Source organism: Dendrobates tinctorius, unplaced genomic scaffold (assembly GCF_039654945.1).
Source record: "Dendrobates tinctorius isolate UK_male_01 unplaced genomic scaffold, ASM3965494v1 ptg000203l, whole genome shotgun sequence".
Lineage (NCBI taxonomy): Eukaryota > Metazoa > Chordata > Amphibia > Anura > Dendrobatidae > Dendrobates > Dendrobates tinctorius.
Window position 1 is genome coordinate 6,644,677 of NW_027361870.1, and position 21,928 is coordinate 6,666,604.

The window sequence follows — 21,928 nt, forward strand, 5'->3', positions numbered from 1 at the left end:
ATCCCCTGTGCAGTCAGTGTGCTCCTTATCTCCTGTGCAGTCAGTGTGCTCCTTATCCCCTGTGCAGTCAGTGTGCTCCTTATCTCCTGTACAGTCAGTGTGCTCCTTGTCTCCTGTGCAGTCAGTGTGCTCCTTGTCTCCTGTGCAGTCAGTGTGCTCCTTGTCTCCTGTGCAGTCAGTGTGCTCCTTGTCTCCTGTGCAGGCAGTGTGCTCCTTGTCTCCTGTGCAGTCAGTGTGTTCTTTGTCTCTTGTGCAGTCAGTGTGCTCCTTATCCCCTGTGCAGTCAGTGTGTTCCTTGTTTCTTGTGCAGTCAGTGTGCTCCTTGTCTCCTGTGCAGTCAGTGTGCTCCTTGTCTCCTGTGCAGTCAGTGTGCGCCTTGTCTCCTGTGCAGTCAGTGTGCTCCTTGTCTCCTGTGCAGTCAGTGTGCTCCTTATCTCCTGTGCAGTCAGTGTGCTCCTTATCTCCTGTGCAGTCAGTGTGTTCCTTTTCTCCTGTGCAGTCAGTGTGTTCCTTATCTCCTGTGCAGTCAGTGTGCTCCTTGTCTCCTGTGCAGTCAGTGTGCTCCTTGTCTCCTGTGCAGTCAGTGTGCTCCTTATCTCCTGTGCAGTCAGTGTGCTCCTTATCTCCTGTGCAGTCGGTGTGCTCCTTGTCTCCTGTGCAGTCAGTGTGCTCCTTATCTCCTGTGCAGTCAGTGTGCTCCTTATCTCCTGTGCAGTCAGTGTGCTCCTTGTCTCCTGTGCAGTCAGTGTGCTCCTTGTCTCCTGTGCAGTCAGTGTGCTCCTTGTCTCCTGTGCAGTCAGTGTGATCCTTATCTCCTGTGCAGTCAGTGTGCTCCTTGTCTCCTGTGCAGTCAGTGTGCTCCTTGTCTCCTGTGCAGTCAGTGTGCTCCTTATCTCCTGTGCAGTCAGTGTGCTCCTTATCTCCTGTGCAGTCAGTGTGCTCCTTGTCTCCTGTGCAGTCAGTGTGCTCCTTGTCTCCTGTGCAGTCAGTGTGCTCCTTATCCCCTGTGCAGTCAGTGTGCTCCTTATCTCCTGTGCAGTCAGTGTGCTCCTTATCTCCTGTGCAGTCAGTGTGCTCCTTATCCCCTGTGCAGTCAGTGTGCTCCTATCTTGCAGGGAGGAGATCCTGCCTTCCCTCCCCCATCTCAGAGATTGGATTATATGCAGCGGATTACAGCTCACACTCGCGCATTGTGCCGCCGCCGCCGGTGGATGGCTCTGCCCTGCTGCCTGCACCATCCGTCAGTGCTGGTCCCATAGGGAGCGCGTGATCCCTCCTCCTCCTCCTCCTCCCCGAGCTGTCAGTGTCCTCTGCTCCAACATGGGGGAGATCCCTAATCTGGTGAAAATCTCGGTCTCCCTGAAGATCCAGCCTAATGACGGCCCGGTGTATTTTAAGGTGGACGGGCAGAGATTCGGCCAGAACCGGACGATCAAACTGTTAACTGGAGCCAAATACAAGATCGAGGTCGCCCTGAAGCCGGGAGCGGTGAGAGCCAAGTGAGTGGTGCAGGGCTGCGCTGCGGGCGCCGAGGGGCGCTGCTCATCCCTGTGGGGGGCGCTGAGGGGCGCTGCTCATCCCAGTGGGGGGCGCTGAGGGGCGCTGCTCATCCCTGTGGGGGGCGCCGAGGGGCGCTGCTCATCCCTGTGGGGGGCGCCGAGGGGCGCTGCTCATCCCTGTGGGGGGCGCCGAGGGGCGCTGCTCATCCCTGTGGGGGGCGCTGAGGGGCGCTGCTCATCCCTGTGGGGGGCGCCGAGGGGCGCTGCTCATCCCTGTGGGGGGCGCCGAGGGGCGCTGCTCATCCCTGTGGGGGGCGCTGCTCATCCCTGTGGTGGTAATGGTGGTCTCAGCGCTGCTCATCCCTGTGTGCTGCCTCCTCCTCCTGAGCAGGCACATTCCTGGCATATTCCGGCTGCCGGTGCCCGGGATCCCGGCCCTGTGTACGGGTCAGTGTGTATCAATACCGTCCTTGTTTCCCTGCTCTCTGCCCTGCGGCCACGTCTTGTCAATATTGCCATGTTTATAGGATAAATATTGATAATTGATCAGTTTACGTTCACACATTGAGCATTTTGATCGCCGTAGAACAGCAACAAAAATTGTGGGAAAACAGCCTAAAATCCATTTTTGCTGGGGATTTCTTGGATTGGGCCTTTATATGTTCAGTGTAGATGATACGTGTATGGGGCGATTATTGCGATGGAGATTGATATCAATCAGCGTCATTGGGCCCCGAGATCATCAGGGCAATCAGAAGTTGCCTCGTCAGGCTCGGACATGCTGTGAGCCCCTGGATCCATCCTTGTCCTCAGGCTCGGACATGCTGTGACCCCTGGATCCATCCTTGTCGTCAGGCTCGGACATGCTGTGAGCCCCTGGATCCATCCTTGTCCTCAGGCTCGGACATGCTGTGACCCCTGGATCCATCCTTGTCCTCAGGCTCGGACATGCTGTGAGCCCCTGGATCCATCCTTGTCGTCAGGCTTGGACATGCTGTGAGCCCCTGGATCCATCCTTGTCATCAGGCTCGGATATGCTGTGAGCCCCTGGATCCATCCTTGTCGTCAGGCTCGGACATGCTGTGAGCCCCTGGATCCATCCTTGTCGTCAGGCTCGGACATGCTGTGAGCCCCTGGATCCATCCTTGTCATCAGGCTCGGACATGCTGTGGACCCCTGGATCCATCCTTGTCGTCAGGCTCGGATATGCTGTGAGCCCCTGGATCCATCCTTGTCGTCAGGCTCGGACATGCTGTGACCCCTGGATCCATCCTTGTCATCAGGCTCGGATATGCTGTGACCCCTGGATCCATCCTTGTCGTCAGGCTCGGATATGCTGTGACCCCTGGATCCATCCTTGTCGTCAGGCTCGGACATGCTGTGGACCCCTGGATCCATCCTTGTCGTCAGGCTCGGACATGCTGTGAGCCCCTGGATCCATCCTTGTCGTCAGGCTCGGATATGCTGTGAGCCCCTGGATCCATCCTTGTCGTCAGGCTCGGACATGCTGTGGACCCCTAGATCCATCCTTGTCGTCAGGCTCGGATATGCTGTGAGCCCCTGGATCCATCCTTGTCGTCAGGCTCCGACATGCAGTGGACCCCTGGATCCATCCTTGTCGTCAGGCTCGGACATGCCGTGAGCCCCTGGATCCATCTTTGTCGTCAGGCTCGGACATGCTGTGACCCCTGGATCCATCCTTGTCGTCAGGCTCGGACATGCTGTGAGCCCCTGGATCCATCCTTGTCGTCAGGCTCGGACATGCTGTGAGCCCCTGGATCCATCCTTGTCGTCAGGCTCGGATATGCTGTGAACCCCTGGATCCATCCTTGTCGTCAGGCTCCGACATGCAGTGGACCCCTGGATCCATCCTTGTCGTCAGGCTCGGACATGCCGTGAGCCCCTGGATCCATCCTTGTCGTCAGGCTCGGACATGCTGTGACCCCTGGATCCATCCTTGTCGTCAGGCTCGGACATGCTGTGAGCCCCTGGATCCATCCTTGTCGTCAGGCTCGGATATGCTGTGAGCCCCTGGATCCATCCTTGTCCTCAGGCTCGGATATGCTGTGAGCCCCTGGATCCATCCTTGCCCTCAGGCTCGGACATGCTGTGGACCTCTGGATCCATCCTTGTCGTCAGGCTCGGACATGCTGTCAGCCCCTGGATCCATCCTTGTCCTCAGGCTCGGACATGCTGTGAGCCCCTGGATCCATCCTTGTCATCAGGCTCGGACATGCCGTGAGCCCCTGGATCCATCTTGGTCCATTAGGCCTTTCCATTAATCAGATCCTCATAGAGGGCATGAAGCCACAAGGCTGATACGTTACGGCATGATAACGGAAGAATCATGGCCACGTTTGGTATCACGCAGATGACAGCTTTTCTTCCCCTTTTATATCCTTGAATCCAGATTCCCTGTCTAGGCCGTAATGGGTGGTTGGATCCCCCCATATGGTCGCGTAACACAATTTTGCACAGATGTTTGGGGATTTGCAGATAATCACGGCAGGGGGTATATAGATATTATATGCAGTGCAGCCAAGAATGAACACAACCAGGTCATCCATCCTCGGCATGTGTATAATGTAATAGCTATTCATTTCTGTGCTATTAATTACTAAACACAATATTAATATTTCCCATAGACTCAAGTAGTTAAACTATACAGTGATTAATTGATTAAAATATACTCCAGGAGAAAGTGCAATAATACGATGTCAATTCAACGCACATGAGCACACATGGAATATAAACAAGACCACTCGGTACAATAAGATAGAACCAACAAAACCACCGAGAAAGTGTCCAAAATTACTTTATTGATAATTAGCATATATATAAATAAATCAAATATGTATAAAGGGGGTCAATGCCATGGATAAGGCACTACCGGGGACCAGAATGTATGGGGTACGCCGAAACGCGCGTCGGGGCTGGCACATCCCGGGGACCCCTGCAGCATATAGGTATTACACGCAGCATTGATTGTTTATTTTCACTTTTTGTTTTTGTGCAACTTCTTTACAGTGATTCACTTTAATTGTATGCACTTGAGCCACTTATTGCTCTTTTTATGTTTAATATGTTTTGTTGCACTATTTATTATTTTACATATATATTGCGGCACAGCCGTTTTGCTGCACTACATCTATACTTTGCACTTTATTAATACAAATTTGGTTATACATTATAGCACGGTCACTTTATATATTTATAATCATTATATTTATATTATCATTATTTATTATTATATTGTATCTGTGTGTATATGTATTTTTATGTTACCATATATTCTGGTCTCCGGTAGTGCCTTATCCATGGAGTGATTAATTGATGCATGGATTATTGGAATATTTCTACATTATTTCCAGTATTTTTGTATTTATCTAATTAGGATCAAGTTAATGGAAAAAACATAGTTTTGTTGCTTCCAGATCGATGGTCAGTTCCTTTTGGATATTACTGTAAGGACTTGTGCGCGCTTTCTAGGAAAAAAAAAATAGAGGCAAATTTCAGGAATTCTAGACATTAATTGTAGATCTGTCAAGGGTTTGTAAGCAAACATATATTTTGCCTCTCCTCCTTTTTAGGCTGTGTATTAAGCCTATATAGCTTTCCACGGACAAGTGCAAAACAGTCCGACCTGGTGTCACGGGATACCGCGATACAGAGGGGGTCAGAAGATTGCGGCATGCGGGTTCACGAGACCTGCTGTGATTTGAACTGCTTCACCATCTTCACAATAGTTCAGTTTTTTCCTTGCTGTCAGTGCAAGGGTTACTCAGTTTAATTGATCTCTTCAGTGTTGGCCACTCCTCTTTGCTATATATGCTGCAACTCTCACTTGGGAATTACCCATGATAGTTCTTTCTGCCTGGTTAGGAGTTGCAGGTGAAGTTCATGTTTGGAGAAGGCATTTGGAGAGATGTTCAGGAGATTATTGTGTGGAGTTTGTGTGTTCATCCTCATCCTCTCCTATTTGGTTTTCACCTTCATATACCGTACCTTTCATTTTTTCCCTGTACACTTCTTGCCTCATGCCCCCTAGGTGGAGAAGGGAACAGATGAGGGTTAATATAGGAGTCTAGCAAGGCACGTGACCCCGGCATCTCCACCTTCAGGAGTAATCCAGGGAAAGGGATAGACTAGGGCGCCCCTAGATCGTTGGATTGAGTAGACGGCCACAGTCCCTAGTCCCTACATGACACCTGGGTTCTGCTCTGTGCCCATTTATTGAGGCCTGCTGTCACATAGAGAGCTTGAATACTAGAGATAGGACCGTCCCGATCTGTTACTCCGTGTCACAGTGGGGGGGCTTTTATGCTTTTTTTTTTAAATCAAAATAGTATCAACCAAGTACGCCGTGTTATTTACATGTACTATTACTATTTACTTAGTGCAGAATATTTGCTTTTATCCTAGGTTTTGTCTGCTAATGACCACGGTGTGAATGCACCTACACATTGCACTTATACCATCAGGTGTGCAGACCCATTTCTTTGATTTTAAATATATCTTATACATTACATATATTATTATCTTATGGTTTTCTTAAAGCTAATGTCAATACCATTGTGTAGTAAATAATCTACATAATTTTTATTACAGCTTTCTAAGGCTAAGTCCACAGGAGCATATGAAAAAACATCAATTTTTCATCCAAAAAAGGACGATTTTTCATCTGTATTGAAATCAGTGACATCCGTTTTTGTACATCAATAAAAAGAATTACACAAGGCTAAATATGGTTTGCTATGTTTAAAGGGATTTCCACAACTTGGACAACAGATCTTAAACAAACGGTGGTCAATGCGAAATAAAAAAAAAAAATACCTCCCCCTGAGACGGCGCTGTGCCAGTGATGTTGGAGCGGCATCCACTGTTGCTTGCATGACATTATTATGTCACATGAGCCCTGCAACAATCAGTGATTGCCATCGGGTTGCAGAAGCTCACACTTCTCTCACGTAGGAGCTCATTCGGACGTCCGTGCAAATCGGTAGGCGCATGGACTGGCTGCGGGTCTCCTGTGTGTATTTCTATGAGGCTGTCACACTTTGGTCGGGAGATCTGCAGCCAGTCTGTGGATTGCGGTCCGTACTCGAACCAGTTTGCACCGACGTCTGAATGAGCTTCAGCAGTCACTGATTGGCTGCAGGGCTCATGTGACATAGCGATATTATGCAAGCGTCAAGTATGCTTGGGAGGTGAGCATACTTGTTTTTTGCTGCAATTTTTTTCACATAGACTGTTGATCCATGTGGAAAAAAGCTTGTGAATTACCATATTGATTAAAGCACCACTCCAGCATTTTTTTTGTAATTGCTCCGTTGGAGCGGTGCTTTAAATGTAAATCCCCTTGCCTCCTGTCTGATGCTCATCTGCCGCCTTCATCCGTTTCCAGCGTCGCTCGAATTGGTCTCCAGTGAAAACTGACCTGTCGGCAGCTCCAGTGTTTCTCGGAGCGGCGTCGAGGTCACTTTTCTATACAAGTCTATTAGACCCTTGTTCTGGCTCTTATAGGCTTGTATTGAGAACATGTGATGCAACTTCTGACTTTCGGCCAGTAAGAAGCTGCGCTAACAAAATGGAACCGCGGGACCGGAGTGACACTGAAAAAACTGTGAAGACGCCAGAGGGTGAGTATATGACCGGGGGCAGGGGGCTTAGATTTAACGCGCCACTCCACCTCTGAAGAAAACAACGCTGGAGTGGTGATTTAACATTGGTCTGTCTGCTAAGCTAAAGTGGTTCGTTTTCCAGCCAGACCGAAAATACATTTGTCTGAACTTACCTTTATGGTGCATTGACACCAGTAGATAATTTGCAAACAAGTCTTAATATGGATGCTCGATCCCGATTATCCACGCAGCTCATCAGTATCCCATCAGGGAGCATGCATGAGACAGCTGTAGCTGGCATGTGACACAACAATGCCATGCCACCGGCAAGAACAGTGGAGCAGATGAGGAGCAAACACTGCCTTCATTTTAGTTCGGGCCCTGAATTGATTAGATTAGGATTTTCTAGTAGTGGATAACCCCTATAAGAGCTCACTGCATGCTGTTTAAAAAATTAAGGGGAGTTTCACCCTTTTTTTTTTAAAGTGGCCAAAGGTAAGACAAGGTAAAGCCTCCTATATACAATATGAGCCCCGCATAGCCTCCCGTATACAGTATGAGCCCAATATAGCCTCCCATAAACAGTATGAGCCCCACATAGCCTCCTGTATACAGCCTGAACCCCACATAGACTCCCATATACAACCTGAGCCCCTCCTTCACCATTGTATTCACCACTGTCTGCATCCTGTTAATAGCGGTGACGGTGGCAGCAGATGGATTGCGGTCTGGGGAGGGCACGGTGCAGTCTGTGGGCCACTGTTTCAGCCCTTCAGCAGTTTCGGTCCACGCTTTGTCCAGGTCTGGTCTATGGTGATATTCACATATCTGTTTTTTGATAAGTCACAGATTAAAAATCAACCATACAAGTCTATGGGTCTGTGGACATCACAGACAATAGAATTATAGAATCATAGAATTGTAGAGTTGGAAGGGACCTCCTGGGCCATCTGGTCCAACCCCCTGCTCAAAGCAGGATTCGCTAAATCATCCCAGTCAGATGTCTGTCCAGCCTCTGTTTGAAGACTTCCATTGAAGGAGAACTCACCACTTCTCGTGGCAGCTTGTTCCACTCATTGATCACTCTAACTGTCAAAAAGTTTTTTCTAATATCTAATCTGTGTCTCCTCCCATTCAGTTTCATCCCATTGCTTCTAGTCTTTCCTTGTGCAAATGAGAATAAAGTTGATCCTTCTACAATGTGACAGCCCTTTAGATATTTGTAGACAGCTATTAAGTCTCCTCTCAGTCTTCTCTTTTGCAAACTAAACAATCCCAAATCCTGCAACCTTTCCTCATAAGACAGGGTTTGCAGACCGGTCACCATTCTGGTCGCCATTTTCTGAACTTGCTCCAGTTTGTTGATGTCTTTTTTAAAATGTGGTGCCCAAAACTGGACACAATATTCCATATGAGGTCGGACCAAAGAGGAGTAGAGGGAAATAATGACTTCACGTGATCTAGACTGTATGCTTCTGTTAATACATCCTAGAATTGCATTTGCCTTTTTTGCTGCTGCATCACACTGTTGACTCATATTCAGTCTGTGATCTATTAGTATACCCAAGTCTTTTTCACATGTGCTGTTGCTTAGGCCTATTCCTCCCATTCTGTATATGCTCTTTTCATTTTTATTGCCCAGATGTAGTACTTTGCATTTTTCCCTGTTAAAAACCATTCTGTAAGTTGCTGCCCACTTCTCCAGTTTATTTAAATCTTTTTGATATCTCTCTCTCTCCTCTCTAGTATTAGCTATCCCTCCTAGCTTTGTGTCATCAGCAAATTTAATCAGTTTACCCTCAATTCCTTCACCTAAATCGTTGATAAAGATGTTGAACAATACAGGGCCCAGGACAGAGCCCTGTGGTACCCCACTTGAGACATTCTTCCAACTGGATGTGCAGCCATTTACGACCACTCTTTGGGTCCGATCACTAAGCCAGTTATGAATCCACCTAACAGTTGCCTTGTCCATTCCATACTTAGTCATTTTTTCAATAAGGATTGTATGAGATACTTTGTCAAATGCTTTGCTGACGTCAAGATATACTATATCTACAGCATTTCCTTGATCCACCCAATCAGTGATTCCGTCATAGAAGGAAATTAAGTTAGTCTGACATGACTTATTAGTTACAAACCCATGCTGACTCTGTTTAATCACTTCATTCTTATCCAGGTATTGACATACATGTTGTTTAATAATTTGTTCAAAGATCTTTCCTGGTATAGAAGTCAGACTCACTGGCCTATAGTTGCCTGGGTCCACCTTCTTCCCCTTTTTGAAGATAGGAACAACATTTGCTCTGATGCCATCCATGTTCAATACATCTGCTGTCCATGCTTAACATTGTATTGGGTAGGAGAAACTATGCAAAGTATTTTTGGCGAATGAGAATATCAAACTGGACAAAAAATTGCTGTTTTATTCTGAGAACAATCGCATATCTTAGTGAAGCATAAGGTATTATTATTATTATTTTTATTCTTTACTGTGAGAGCATCATTGATTCCATGATGCTGTACATGAGGGGTTACATACAAAATACAAATCTTAATTGCAGAGAACAAACTAACAATGAAAGAATGGTACAGAAAGGAGAAGTCTCTGCCCTTGCGGGTTTATAGTCTACAGGGTAATGGTGAAGGCGACAGTAGGTTGGGTGGTTTCAGCAGCGCAGTGGTGGTGAGGTGGCAGGCAGACATTGCAGGCTGTAAGCTTTCTTGAAGAGATGGTGCTTCCAAGTTCTATCTGAAAGTTCCGAATGTGGTGGATAATTGGACGTGTTGGAGCACAGAATTCCAGAGGATATTCGGGAGACGTTTTGGAGGCGATCGATTGAGGAACATATAAGTTTGGAGGAGAGAGGGAGGTTTTGAGAGGACCAGAGATTACATGTTGGATAATATTGGGAGATATACGGAGGAGACAGATCCTGGATGGCTTTGTAGGTCAATGATGGTATAGTATAGGTTTTAATAGTTTGAAAATAATTTTCAGTTTTGTTGTGCATTTAATAGCACCATCCCTGAAGGTTATCCAGTGCTTTCCCCACTAATGAACAAAATGGCCAGGGCCTATAACCTCGTCTTTACCCTTATGTATATCAATGTCATTATTACCATCCTATATTGTGTTATTGTCCTGATTAATACATCAGTTCGTTCAACATTTCATTGAAGCAGTACACATTCCTGAGGATGATTATTTCAGATTACCAGGATGTATAAGTAGGTGGGACTCTCCTGACCCTTTCCCCAGGCTGAGGACGTAATGGGCTGTGAAATCCTGCATTGATTGTGTGCAGTTACAGAGATCATACGCTGAAAGTGATGCAGGCAGGACTCATGATACAGATCAATAAAATGCATTATGCACCAGGGCCACAGTATTTGCAGGACAACCAAAACCCGCTAGAAAAGAAGGTGTAAGCCAAACCACCCCAGGGACAGTTTCTCCCATGTGATTATATATTAATTATATTTTTTTTTTTACATCTCTTTCAGGACAATGAATTTAGGAGGATTGGTCATTCCCCTAGAAGAAAAATCCAGAGATCCTCAGATGGCTTGTTACACAGCCTTCTATGATACTGAGGGAGTGACTCACACCAAAAGTGGGGAGAGGCAACCGCTCCAAGTCATGATCCAGGTACCTAGCAAGTATATTACAACTTTTTAGGAATTTACTTTTTTTCAGCTATTTGATTTTATCCCTCTAAAACGCTTCTTGGTGGCAATTCTTCTGCTTTCTGTGACATCCTCCTCCTTACTTCTGCCGCGGCTCCTGCGCAGGCGTACTTTATCTGCCCTGTTGAGGGCAAAGTACTGCAGTGTGCAGGCGCCGGACCTCTCTGACCTTTCCGCAGCAGAAATAAGAGGAGGACGTCATCGCTAGAAGATGGGAGGCACCAGACCGGACCGCGACACCCATCGGACCGGACCGGTCCCCGGGGTGAGTATAATATAACTCGTTTTTCTTTCAGGTTACATCGGGGGCACATCTACAGCATTACAGAATGCTGTAGGTAAGCTCCTGATGGCGGTGGCCGCAGCTCATAGGGCAAAAATGAGGTGACAGATTCCCTTTAACAAAACGTTGATAGTCATGTGCAGATTGCATGTATTTTTTATGCATATCCGCTGCAGAAATGCTTGTGTGTTTTTTTTACACTTAATGCAATTCTATTGGGAAAATGTGCACAGAAAACTCAGCATTCCCGCAGGAGATATTGACATGTTGCGAATTTGGAACACGCATGGCAGGTCAGTTTACTCTGAGTAACAAAGAAGAATGGGCATGAAATTTCTATAAATCCCATCCTTTTTGCTGGAACTGTAAGATGCTGTTTTTCATTCAGCAAAAATCTGCAGCGTGAAAATGTAACCAAAAACTCATTGCGGGCACACAGACAGAAGATAGACATATAGATTGAGTCAGAGAGTCTGAAGTCCGGTGACGTCACCGACAAGCGAAGCAGAATGGTGCTAGATACCAGAGAGCAGCGGTAGGTGAGTATATTCATTCACGCACACTACACATCACAGACGCTCATTCAATTAAAAAAAAAATATTTGTGGGCGTAATTCTTAACCCCTTAACGACTGCCGATATGCATTAAAACGGCGGCCTTTAAGGGGCCTTATTCCATCACTGCCGTTTAAAACCGCAAACAGGAATAAGTGTATAGTGCTCCCCAGCGACGGAAATTCTCTGGGGTTTCACCTACAGCGGGTAGCTGAGACCGTGGAGAAAACGATCAGGGCCACGACAACCAGAGGTTTTCTGGAGACCTCTGTGGTTTTCACTGCCGGTTTTCTATGAGCGTCGCCCGGTGGTAGGCACTCATAGCAAGTCAGCAATTCTGCTACATACAGGCGATCTGACCATCGCCTCTTTGTAGCAGAGCCGATTGGGTTACGGCAGCTTCTAGTCTCCCATGGAGACTATTGAAGCATGCCAAAAGTACAAAAAAAAAGTTTTAAAAAAAATTTAAAAAGTTAAAAAAAAATCTAAAAGTTCAAATCAAAAAGTTTCGCCCCATTCAGAATAAAACAATAAAAAAATCAAACATACACATATTTGGTATCGCCGCGTTCAGAATCGCCCAATCTATCAATATAAATAATAACTAACTTGATCGCTAAATGGCATAACGAGAAAAAAAAGTCAAAACGCCAGAATTACGTTTTTTTGATAGCTGCAAAATTGCATTAAAATTCAATAACGGGCTATCAAATGATCGTATCTGCACCAAAATGGTATCATTGAAAAGGTCAGATTGGCGTGCAAAAAGTAAGCCCTAACCCAACCAGAAAATCGAGACGCTATGGGTATCAGAAAATGGCGCAATTTATTTATAATTTTAACAAAATTGGAATTTTTTTTTCAGCATATTGGTAATAAAGAACCTAGACATGTTTGGTGTCTATGAACTCGTAATGACCTGGAGTATCATAATGGCAGGTCAGTTTTAGCATTTAGTGAACCTAGTGAAAAAGCAAAACAAAAAACAATTATGTAATTGCACTTTTTTTTGCAATTTCAACGCACTTGGAATTTTTTTCCTGTTTTCCAGTACATGATATGTTAAAACCAATCATGTTGTTCAAAAGTACAACTCGTCCCGCAAAACACAAGCCCTCACATGGCCATATTGACGGAAAAATAAGTTATTGCTCTGGGAAGAAGGGGAGCAAAAAACGAAAATACCTCCATCATAAAGTGGTTAAAATGGTGTCACTTTTGGGTATTTTCTGTCATATGGACCCCTTAAAGTCACTTCATGCTTGATGTGGTCCTTAAGAAAAAAAATGGTTTTGTAAATTTTGCTGAGAAATCGCTGATCGACATTGAACCCGTCTAACTTTCTAACGAAAAAAAACTTATGTTTCAAAAATTGTCCCCATGTAAAGTAGACATGTGGGACATGTTATTTGTGAATTACTTTGTGTGGTATAACTATTTGATTTAAGAGCATAAAAATTAAAAGTTTGAAAATTGTGACATTTTCACATTTTTTGTCAAATTTTTCGATATTTTCATAAATATACCCAAATCATATCAACCACTAGCATGAAATACAATATGTCACAAAAAACAATCTCAGAATCAGTGCGATCCATTGAAGTGTTTCAGAGTTATTACTACATAAAGTGACACTGGTCAGATTTTAAAAATTTGGCCTGGTCATTAAGGTCAAAATTACCTCCGTCACTAAGGGGTCAAACATTCATAAAAACAAAGGATCTGCATACAGCGATGTCTTTGCGCACTGTATATCAAAGTATTTTAATGGATTACTGTAAAGAGTGAACAAAGCATGCAGTTATATACCCTCAAGAACATATAATTGACTTCAAAGGACAAAGTTTATGACTAACTGCTATGTAAGGAAACATTTTTGTATCAGAATACAAGAATTTAGGTGATAGAAAGGGAAAACTCAAAAAAACTGCTAAAGATACCCAATGAGAACTATTCTGGAAATGCTCTAAGTTTTCTACACATTTAAAGTAGAAAATGTAATAAGAAAATGATCTTCTGATATAGGTGTCAGAGATATACTGTAAGCCGGCCTGGATGAGGGCACGTTGAGGACGCGTGGTGGTGTCATAATAAACGACCGATTCATTAAGAGGCGCACGCTTCTCACAAAATTAGAATATCATCAAAAAGTTAATTTATTTCAGTTCTTCAATACAAAAAGTGAAACTCATATTATATAGAGTCATTACAGACAGAGTGATCTATTTCAAGTGTTTATTTCTGTTAATGTTGATGATAATGGCTTACAGCCAATGAAAACCCAAAAGTCATTATCTCAGTAAATTAGAATACTTTATAAACACCAGCTTGAAAAATGATTTTAAAATCCGAATTGTTGGCCTACTGAAATGTATGTTCAGTAAATGCACTCAATACTTTTTGCATCAATTACTGCATCAATGTGGTGTGGCATGGAGGCGATCAGGCTGTGGCACTGCTGAGGTGTTATGGAAGCCCAGGTTGCTTTGATCGCAGCCTTCAGCTCGTCTGCATTGTTGGGTCTGGTGTATCTCATGTTCCTCTTGACAGTACTCCATAGATTCTCTATGTGGTTAAGGTCAAGCGAGTTTGCTGCCAATCAAGCACAGTGATACTGTTGTTTATAAACCAGGTATTGGTACTTTTGGCAGTGTGGACAGGTGCCAAGTCCTGCAGGAGAATGAAATTTCCGTCTCCAAAAAGCTTGTCGGCAGAGGGAAGCATAAAGTGCTCTAAAATTTCCTGGTAGACGGCTGCACTGACTTTAGTCTTAATAAAACACAGTGGACCTACACCAGCAGATGACATGGCTCCCCAAACCATCACTGACTGTGGAAACTTCACACTAGACCTCAAGCAGCTTGGATTGTGGCCTCTCCACTCTTCCTCCAGACTCTGGGACCTTGATTTTCAAATGAAATGAAAATTTACTTTCATCTGAAAACAACACTTTGGAGCCCTGACAACAGTCCAGTTCTTTTTCTCCTTGGCTCAGGTAAGACGCTTCTGACATTGTCTATTGGTCATAAGTAGCTTGACACAAGGAATGCGACACTTGTAGCCCATGTCCTGGATACGTCTGTGTGTGGTGGCTCTTGAAGCAATGACAATAGCAGCAGTCCACTCCTTGTGAATCTCCCCGAAATTTTTGAAAAAAACACAAATATCCTGAACTAAAAAGTAAAAAATAAACTGCAAATAATGCATAAAGGTAATAGTAATAATAATAATAATAAGGGTATTTAGTAAACATAATTTTAATCAAAATAATGTACAAGCCATCCCGCCACGTCACGGCAACCCTTGTGGGACAGTCCCTACTCTAGTATTTAAAACCTTTTCACTTGCCAAATGAGGTGAATGTGAACAAGGATCGAGCAGCTGAACCACTGGTAAAAGCTTAGGCCAGACAGGATGGTTTTCCCAGCTTTTATTATTATTACCTTTATGCATTATTTGCAGTTTATTTTTTACTTTTTAGTTCAGGATATTTGTGTTTTTTGCTTTTTGCTTTCTCTAGTTATTGGTCATGTGTTAATATGCACTTACATTGTGCATACACATTAACTTACTTTTTCAGTTCAGATTCGTTTTTTATTCATATAATCCTTTCAAGGCTGCAGTTATCCTGGTTGCTTGTGCACCTTTTTCTACCACACTTTTTCCTTCCACTCAACTTTCCATTAATATGCTTGGATACAGCACTCTGTGAACAGCCGGCTTGTTTAGCAATGACCTTTTGTGGCTTAAGGGCCCGTTACACATAGCGACATCGCTAGCAATATCGCTGTAACGTCACTGATTTTGTGACGTAGCAGCGATATTGCTAGCGATATCGCTATGTGTGATACTTACCTCCGACTAGCTCCCCTGCTGGCTATCGCTGATCGCGCGAGAACGTCCAGGACCATTTCTCGTCGGGTGCTTCCTGTGGCGCCGACGAGTGACGCGTGGACGAGGGCGGGAGGACTTCAGGATCGCCGCGTCTGACAGGTAAGTAGCGACCCCTGACCGCAGCTATGTCGCTGGTGAGATCTGCCTGTGTGGCAGCTCACTAGCGACCACTTAGCGATGCACCAGCAATCCATATCGTTGTCGGGATCGCTGGTGCATCGCTTAGTGTAACGGTACCCTTACCCTCCTTGTGGTGTGTGTCAATGACTGCCTTCTAGACATATGTCAGGTCAGCAGTCTTCCCCATGATTGTGGAGCCAACTGAAACAGACTAAGGGATCTTTTTAAACGCTCAGGAAGCCTTTGCAGGTGTTTTTTTTTGTTAATTATTCTAATTTACTGAGACAATAACTTTTGGGTTTTCATTGGCTGTAAGCCATAATAATCAGCATTAACATAAATAAACAGAAATAAACACTTGAAATAGATCACTCTGACTGTAATGACTTTATATAATATGAGTTAAACTTTTTGTATTGAAGAACTGAAATAACTTTTTGATGATATTCTAATTTAGTGAGAAGCACCTGTATGTGTGATCTAGGTTAATCACCATGGGACAACTCTAATCTGCAGCTACACGGACAAATTACTGCAGCACAGAGGATGCGCGCTCACCAATGATTGCATCGCATTGTGCAATGTTTAAACATTTACGAGAACTGGAGTAAAAGCAATGTAACAAATAAATAATGCTGAATCGGCACAGGTTTTTTTTTAAATTTCAAATTAAATGATATTTAAACTTAAAATCTCACCGCACAGAAAAAATAAGTCAGATGCACTCGTCCATTTTCATTTGTTTGGGGGGACGCTTGATTTTGCCAATGTCAAAGGAAGAGAAATTTGGCATGTGGGATCCAAAATACCTGATACTTTGTTCTCATTAAAAGAGGCATCGTTCTCTGCCGGCATCTTAATCCTTTCTTGTCATGGAAATACATCATAGTTGCTTGGCCAAGTCAAGCATGTATATGATTGTCAGGAAAAATTACCTGTTCGTTGTAGTATATCCAAATTAACAGTCACAACATTGTTCAGATCAGTAAAGAGGTTGTCCAGCCAATAAAAATATTTGGAAAAGGGCTTAGACGGGTATAAATGAATAGTAGTTATTAAAAAAAAAATCACCTCACTGATTCCCCATGGCTCCTTTTCTCGCACTTAATCAGTCTTCGTCCTGGTTCTATCTCAATACTTTAGAAATTAAAAGAATTTTTGTTAAAGGGGCTGATACCCAAAAAATATTTTGAAAAGGAATCATACTTATATAAAATAGGAAAAGAATCACTACTTGCCCTTACCGCAGGCCTTCTGGGATAGTGCTTGGAGCGCGCTCCCCCTCTTTCCTAAAGGGGGCGCATGCTGTCTTTTGAAAATGTCTCCAGCCAATGGCTGGGAGACATTAGGTATTTAAGGCACCTTCCACAAAGGAGAGGTTACTTAACAATTTCAGTTATCAGTATAGTTCCTGCTATTTAGCTGTTAGGTCCCCGTTCCTGTGTTCTCTGCATCTGATCCAGTCTGTCCCGCTTACCTTATCTTGTCCCCCTTGTCTGCACTTGTTCTAGTCTGTCCTGCTGTTCCTATATCCAAACCATCCCTGCCTGTGCCTAGTTCTGTTTCTGATCCGTTTGTACCAGCTCCTGTTTTCCTACACCTGTGATCCCGTACCTTTGGCCATCTTGTGTTCATGTACCTTTCCTGCCTGTGTTTGTCTCCGCATCTGTCTGCTAGCCGTATCCCTTCTGCAAATCCAGTTCTTGGCTGGTCCTGATTTCCTGACCCTTGGAGCCGTGGCTCCAGAGTCCGCACCTGGCGTCCACCTGGGTTCACATCTAACCACTCCATCAAGGACTAGTGAAGAACCAGGTTTTCGCCTAGTTATGCTCCTCCAGGCTTTCTCAGGACCGTGGCACAGTAGTTCCAAAACCCCGTGCGTAAAATTGACCTCTCCACTAATTACTAGCCACAACCATAGCCTTCCATATCTAGTCATTGGTTGAGTGGGCTTTTCTTGAATTATTGGTGAGGGGAAGTATTGATTTATTTTTATATCAAAATGAGCTACTTTCATAATATTTTTTATCTGCTGCACAACACTAAGGCCATATTTACATTATAGCAATGCCAGATAGGCTAGAGTTAAATCCTAGCTCTGCAGGCTTTGATTAGTACACCTGTCTAGCTTTATATATAAACAGGCTAGGTGTTCATCTAAGTCCGTTAGATCAGGGAAGTTGACCAGTCTGGATGTATCTTGGAGCTCGAAAGAGACCGAAAAGGCTGAAATACACTTGTCTGGATGAGGACGTACATTGTCTAATAAGTGATATAGAGTTATGTAAAGCAGGAATTTGGCTGAGGAAACAAAACTTAAAGACCTGTACTTGCTGTGTCCTACTACTGTCAAGTAGGCGTGGAAGAGATAGTGGAAAACTATTTAAATAGTGGGAGATTTTCTTACATGATTTCTCATGCCAGCAGAAAAATTTGCTAGGCCCTATTAACTTCCAGGGTATTAATGACATTTGCTGAGGGAACCACACAATGAGAAGTGACTTGGGGTAGTAAGATCTAGGGACAGATGAGAAGACATCCATGATAACTGTGGCCTCTGTATGTATGCTCTCCATTTGAGAAAAAAACCTAGAATTATGCTACTCAGAGTTTGTTCAGAGTAGGATTTGAGTGGCAAAACGGTTTTTATCGCATGTGAAGTATATAAAAAAATAAATAAATAAAATTTTCCATTCTGGTAGTCCTAGAAAATTGGACTGCACTTATATATCATTTGAGTGGGGTCTGATTTTGCACTTGGATATCATTTGAGTGGGGTCTGATTTTTTTTTTTTATTGTATTTATTTTTTTTTCCCCACAAAACCATAAACTTGAATGGCTCAGTGCGATTCGCATCGGAAGCAAATTAAGCATGCTGTGATTTTTTTTTTTCTCGGACCACTCAGACATGTGCTCAACCTCATTGAATAACATTGGTCTGATTGCGATTCAATGTTTTGACCAAAACGACGGTCGACTGCACAAGCCCAATCAGTGGGTACCAGCGCAATGTGTGCCTAGCCTTCGATGCCTAAATGCATTAAGATGAGGCGCATTCCTTTGAAATAATATAACTTACTCCAGCGACCGTCTTACTAAAAAACTAGTCTCCCCATAAAACTTGTGTGTGCAAGTCACAAGGATTTCCTTTGAAAGTGTCACGTCACCGTCAGACTCAGGGCCTGCTGTCCCGGCCTCGGCCACTAGGAGGCGCCGGACTGTCACATCACCGTCAGACTCAGGGCCTGCTGTCCCAGCCTCGACCACTAGGAGGCGCCGGACTGTCCCATCACAGTCTGACTCGTGGCTTGCGGTTCCGGCCTCGGTCTTTGGGAGGCGCTGTGCTTCAACCCCGAGTGATGGCGGCGATAGTTATGAGGCTCCTGCGCAGGCGTCCGCTGGACGCAGGCTTCGCTCCTCGGTCAGTCATGAAGGGGCTGGTGCATCACCATCCAGCCTGGTCCTGGGGGCGGTCCGGATGACATCATCAGCCCAGGAGCCTGTGAGGGATGACCTGATCCCTCAAATACCTTGGGACTGCTCTTGCAGGCCGCCGGATATATTCTTGGTTCCCCTCCGTGTTACTGTGTGAATTACTGTTTGACTGACTCTGACTTTTGCCTGGACTTCTGACCCTGCTTCTGCCTAACGATTCTGTACCTCTGCGACTCTCCTGGTTTATGACTCTGGCTTCGGCCTGGAATCTGACTCTGCTACTGTCTACTGTTTTTATACCATTTCTGCCTGACTGGTTTAGTCTCGGATATCATTTCCTCTGTGTCCTGTATTGGAACACCTTTCTGGCGACCGTCCTGCTCTGGTCATTGCTCCTATTCAGACAGCACCTCCTGGGCTCTGCTATAAATCCAGATCCCTGTATAGGGGTAAAGGGTATCAGTGTTTCTCGGGGTGTTGTCTGGCTGCAGCCCAGACCGCAGGCAGACGTCACAGAAAGCTTCCATTCACAGGGTGCATGGTAGGTAATATTGAAGCTGTTTGTTGCCAATAGCAACCAATCTGTCACACTGTGAAGGTCTTTGGTAAGGAAGGGGGCCTCAAACTGTCCCTGTAACTGGGACCCTGACTATCCCTGTCACGTGGGTACTCTTGAAGGTAGAGAGGCTTGAGTCTCCAACCTTACTATGCTCCTCTTAAACCCTGATCTGCCCCTCCCCCACCCCTTGAGACATGGGAGATAAATATAATGTAAACAAGACACAAAGACAAAACAGGGATAACAGAAAACCTCTATCATACAAAAACAATAACCAACAATAGGGACAGGGAGGAATAAACTAAAAGAGAACAGGGACCAGGAGATAAATAGACACATGTAATACAGCAAACTACAGATCAATACTACAACAACTCCAGTCCAACCACTTAGCTATAGCACACAGCACAGGAAGATGAATCTTTCACTGGCTGGGACAAGAAAGTCTGGTGAGTTTTTAAAGGAACAGATAATGACCAGATCAGAAGCAGCTGAAATGGAGCTGCATGTTTCTGACCAGCATAGAAAGGGTTGTTAACCTCTTCAGCACCAGAAGAAACTAAATTAATTTAATATGGGACACAAATCACACCATCTTTAAAGAAGATCTGAGATTCATTATCCAATGTGACCGTCTAACTCCAGGTCTTCAAGGGGGATGTGACACCCTCCTGACACAATTACAGCACAGCTTTCATTTTCCCAGACCAGTTTAAAAAATGAAAGCCGAGTTCTGATTGATCACTATTGACAACTAGACGTTTTTTGTTTTTTTTTGGACAATCGTGATAAATAAGGCCCAAGCGATGTCCCATCTAACCACGCCATCATTAAATAGTCAATTCCGTTTGTTAAGGTGTCCAAAATTATATTTCGAGTCTACTTATTAGACGTCCTTATAATTCTATCAGCAGATGGATGATGGGGCCTGGTAAGACTGAAGTAAGGAATATTTTTTAGTAAATAGAACATTTGGCAAGAGCCTTAATGTTTGGTTATTTGGAAATATCCCAACAAACTAAGGAAATTTCATGTTCTAATAACACAAACACATGAAGGAGGCCGTGTGCAGTCTGAAATGCTTAATTAATATCATTAGAGCCCTAATAACACCCAGAATTGTTCCCAGTTATGTAACAACAAAAGGCACCTTCCCCGTGATGTGAACAATGGGGTGTTTGTGCTGTGTCGTTAGTGAGCTCTTTAAACTAAAAATATCTCTTTTTGTTGGCGAAACAGCCTGAAAATTGACTTTGCATGTCACTTACCTAATAAATATATTTAATATGTTTTGCCATAATGTTAAGTTATAGAGCAGGGATCCCCAACCTGTAGCTCGCAGGCCATTGATGTGAGGCTCGCGGCTGTTTGCCAGATTGGTGCATTAGCACTAAGTGTAGCAAACAGCTTTTAAAAACAGATCTCTAGATGGTGACTTTTGTGCATAGCCCTGCACTGAAGATCCGATCTGAATGGGGGTAAGAAAGGTGTAACGAATGGAAGCGGAGGCACAGATGGTGAATTCACATTCGTTGGTTGCAATAGCTGTGGAACCTCGGGACCACGGTCCGGGGGGCTCCGAAGGAGGCGTAACAAGTGAGCCCCAGACACCTGTAGTAAGTCCCGTCAAACAGGGTCAGAATGGAATGTCTGGAGAACACCGGTGCTACCTCCAGTTAGACCCCGGACATGTGCCAGCTATACACGGGTATAAGCTGGCACTGGCGTTGTCCAGAGGTTCGGATGGCTGAGTGGCGGAGCGGGACGGAACTGGCGTAGATGGTACTGATGTCATCCTGGACAGCCAGGTAACAGGTAGTAGACAGTCTGTGGAGACAAACAGTGTAAGCGGAGTGCTTGGTAGAACACTGCAGGAACACAGGCACAACAACAGCGGGATCGGAAGCTAGCAACAGAAGATACTTGTTGCTCCGGCGCCCTCCCTATGGCAGAGGAGCCAGAAATAGTAATCAGTGCCAAGCCATTGGTCAGAGACATTTTTGAAAAATGTGCGCTATCTCATTAAGAGATCGGGAGCATGCGCTCGACCTAAGCACTCTCCCCAGGGACCTGCAGACATTGCGCCAGGAAGTAGAGGGGAGGGAAGGAGCAGAGGCTGCGACAGGGCGGAATGGGGCCGGCACAGAGCGGGAGTCCCGACGGGGACCCCGCGGAGGTATGGGGCAGTAGGATCAGGACCGGGTGTGTTGTGAGTTCATTTTTCCCTTCACCATTGAGGTCTGATGAACTCCCTCCTCTAGTGAAGGAAGG

General features: G+C 44.8%; 1 protein-coding gene across 1 annotated transcript in view; it reads left to right on the forward strand.

Moving 5' to 3' along the window:
- The first annotated feature begins 1,120 nt into the window (after positions 1-1,120).
- Positions 1,121-21,928, forward strand: part of CNRIP1 (cannabinoid receptor interacting protein 1) — a 39,162-nt gene continuing 18,354 nt past the window's right edge. The window contains exons 1-2 of the mRNA XM_073553795.1: positions 1,121-1,499; positions 10,628-10,772. Coding sequence (XP_073409896.1) covers positions 1,321-1,499; positions 10,628-10,772 — 324 coding nt within the window. The 5' untranslated portion in view covers positions 1,121-1,320. The remainder of the gene's footprint in view (positions 1,500-10,627; positions 10,773-21,928) is intronic.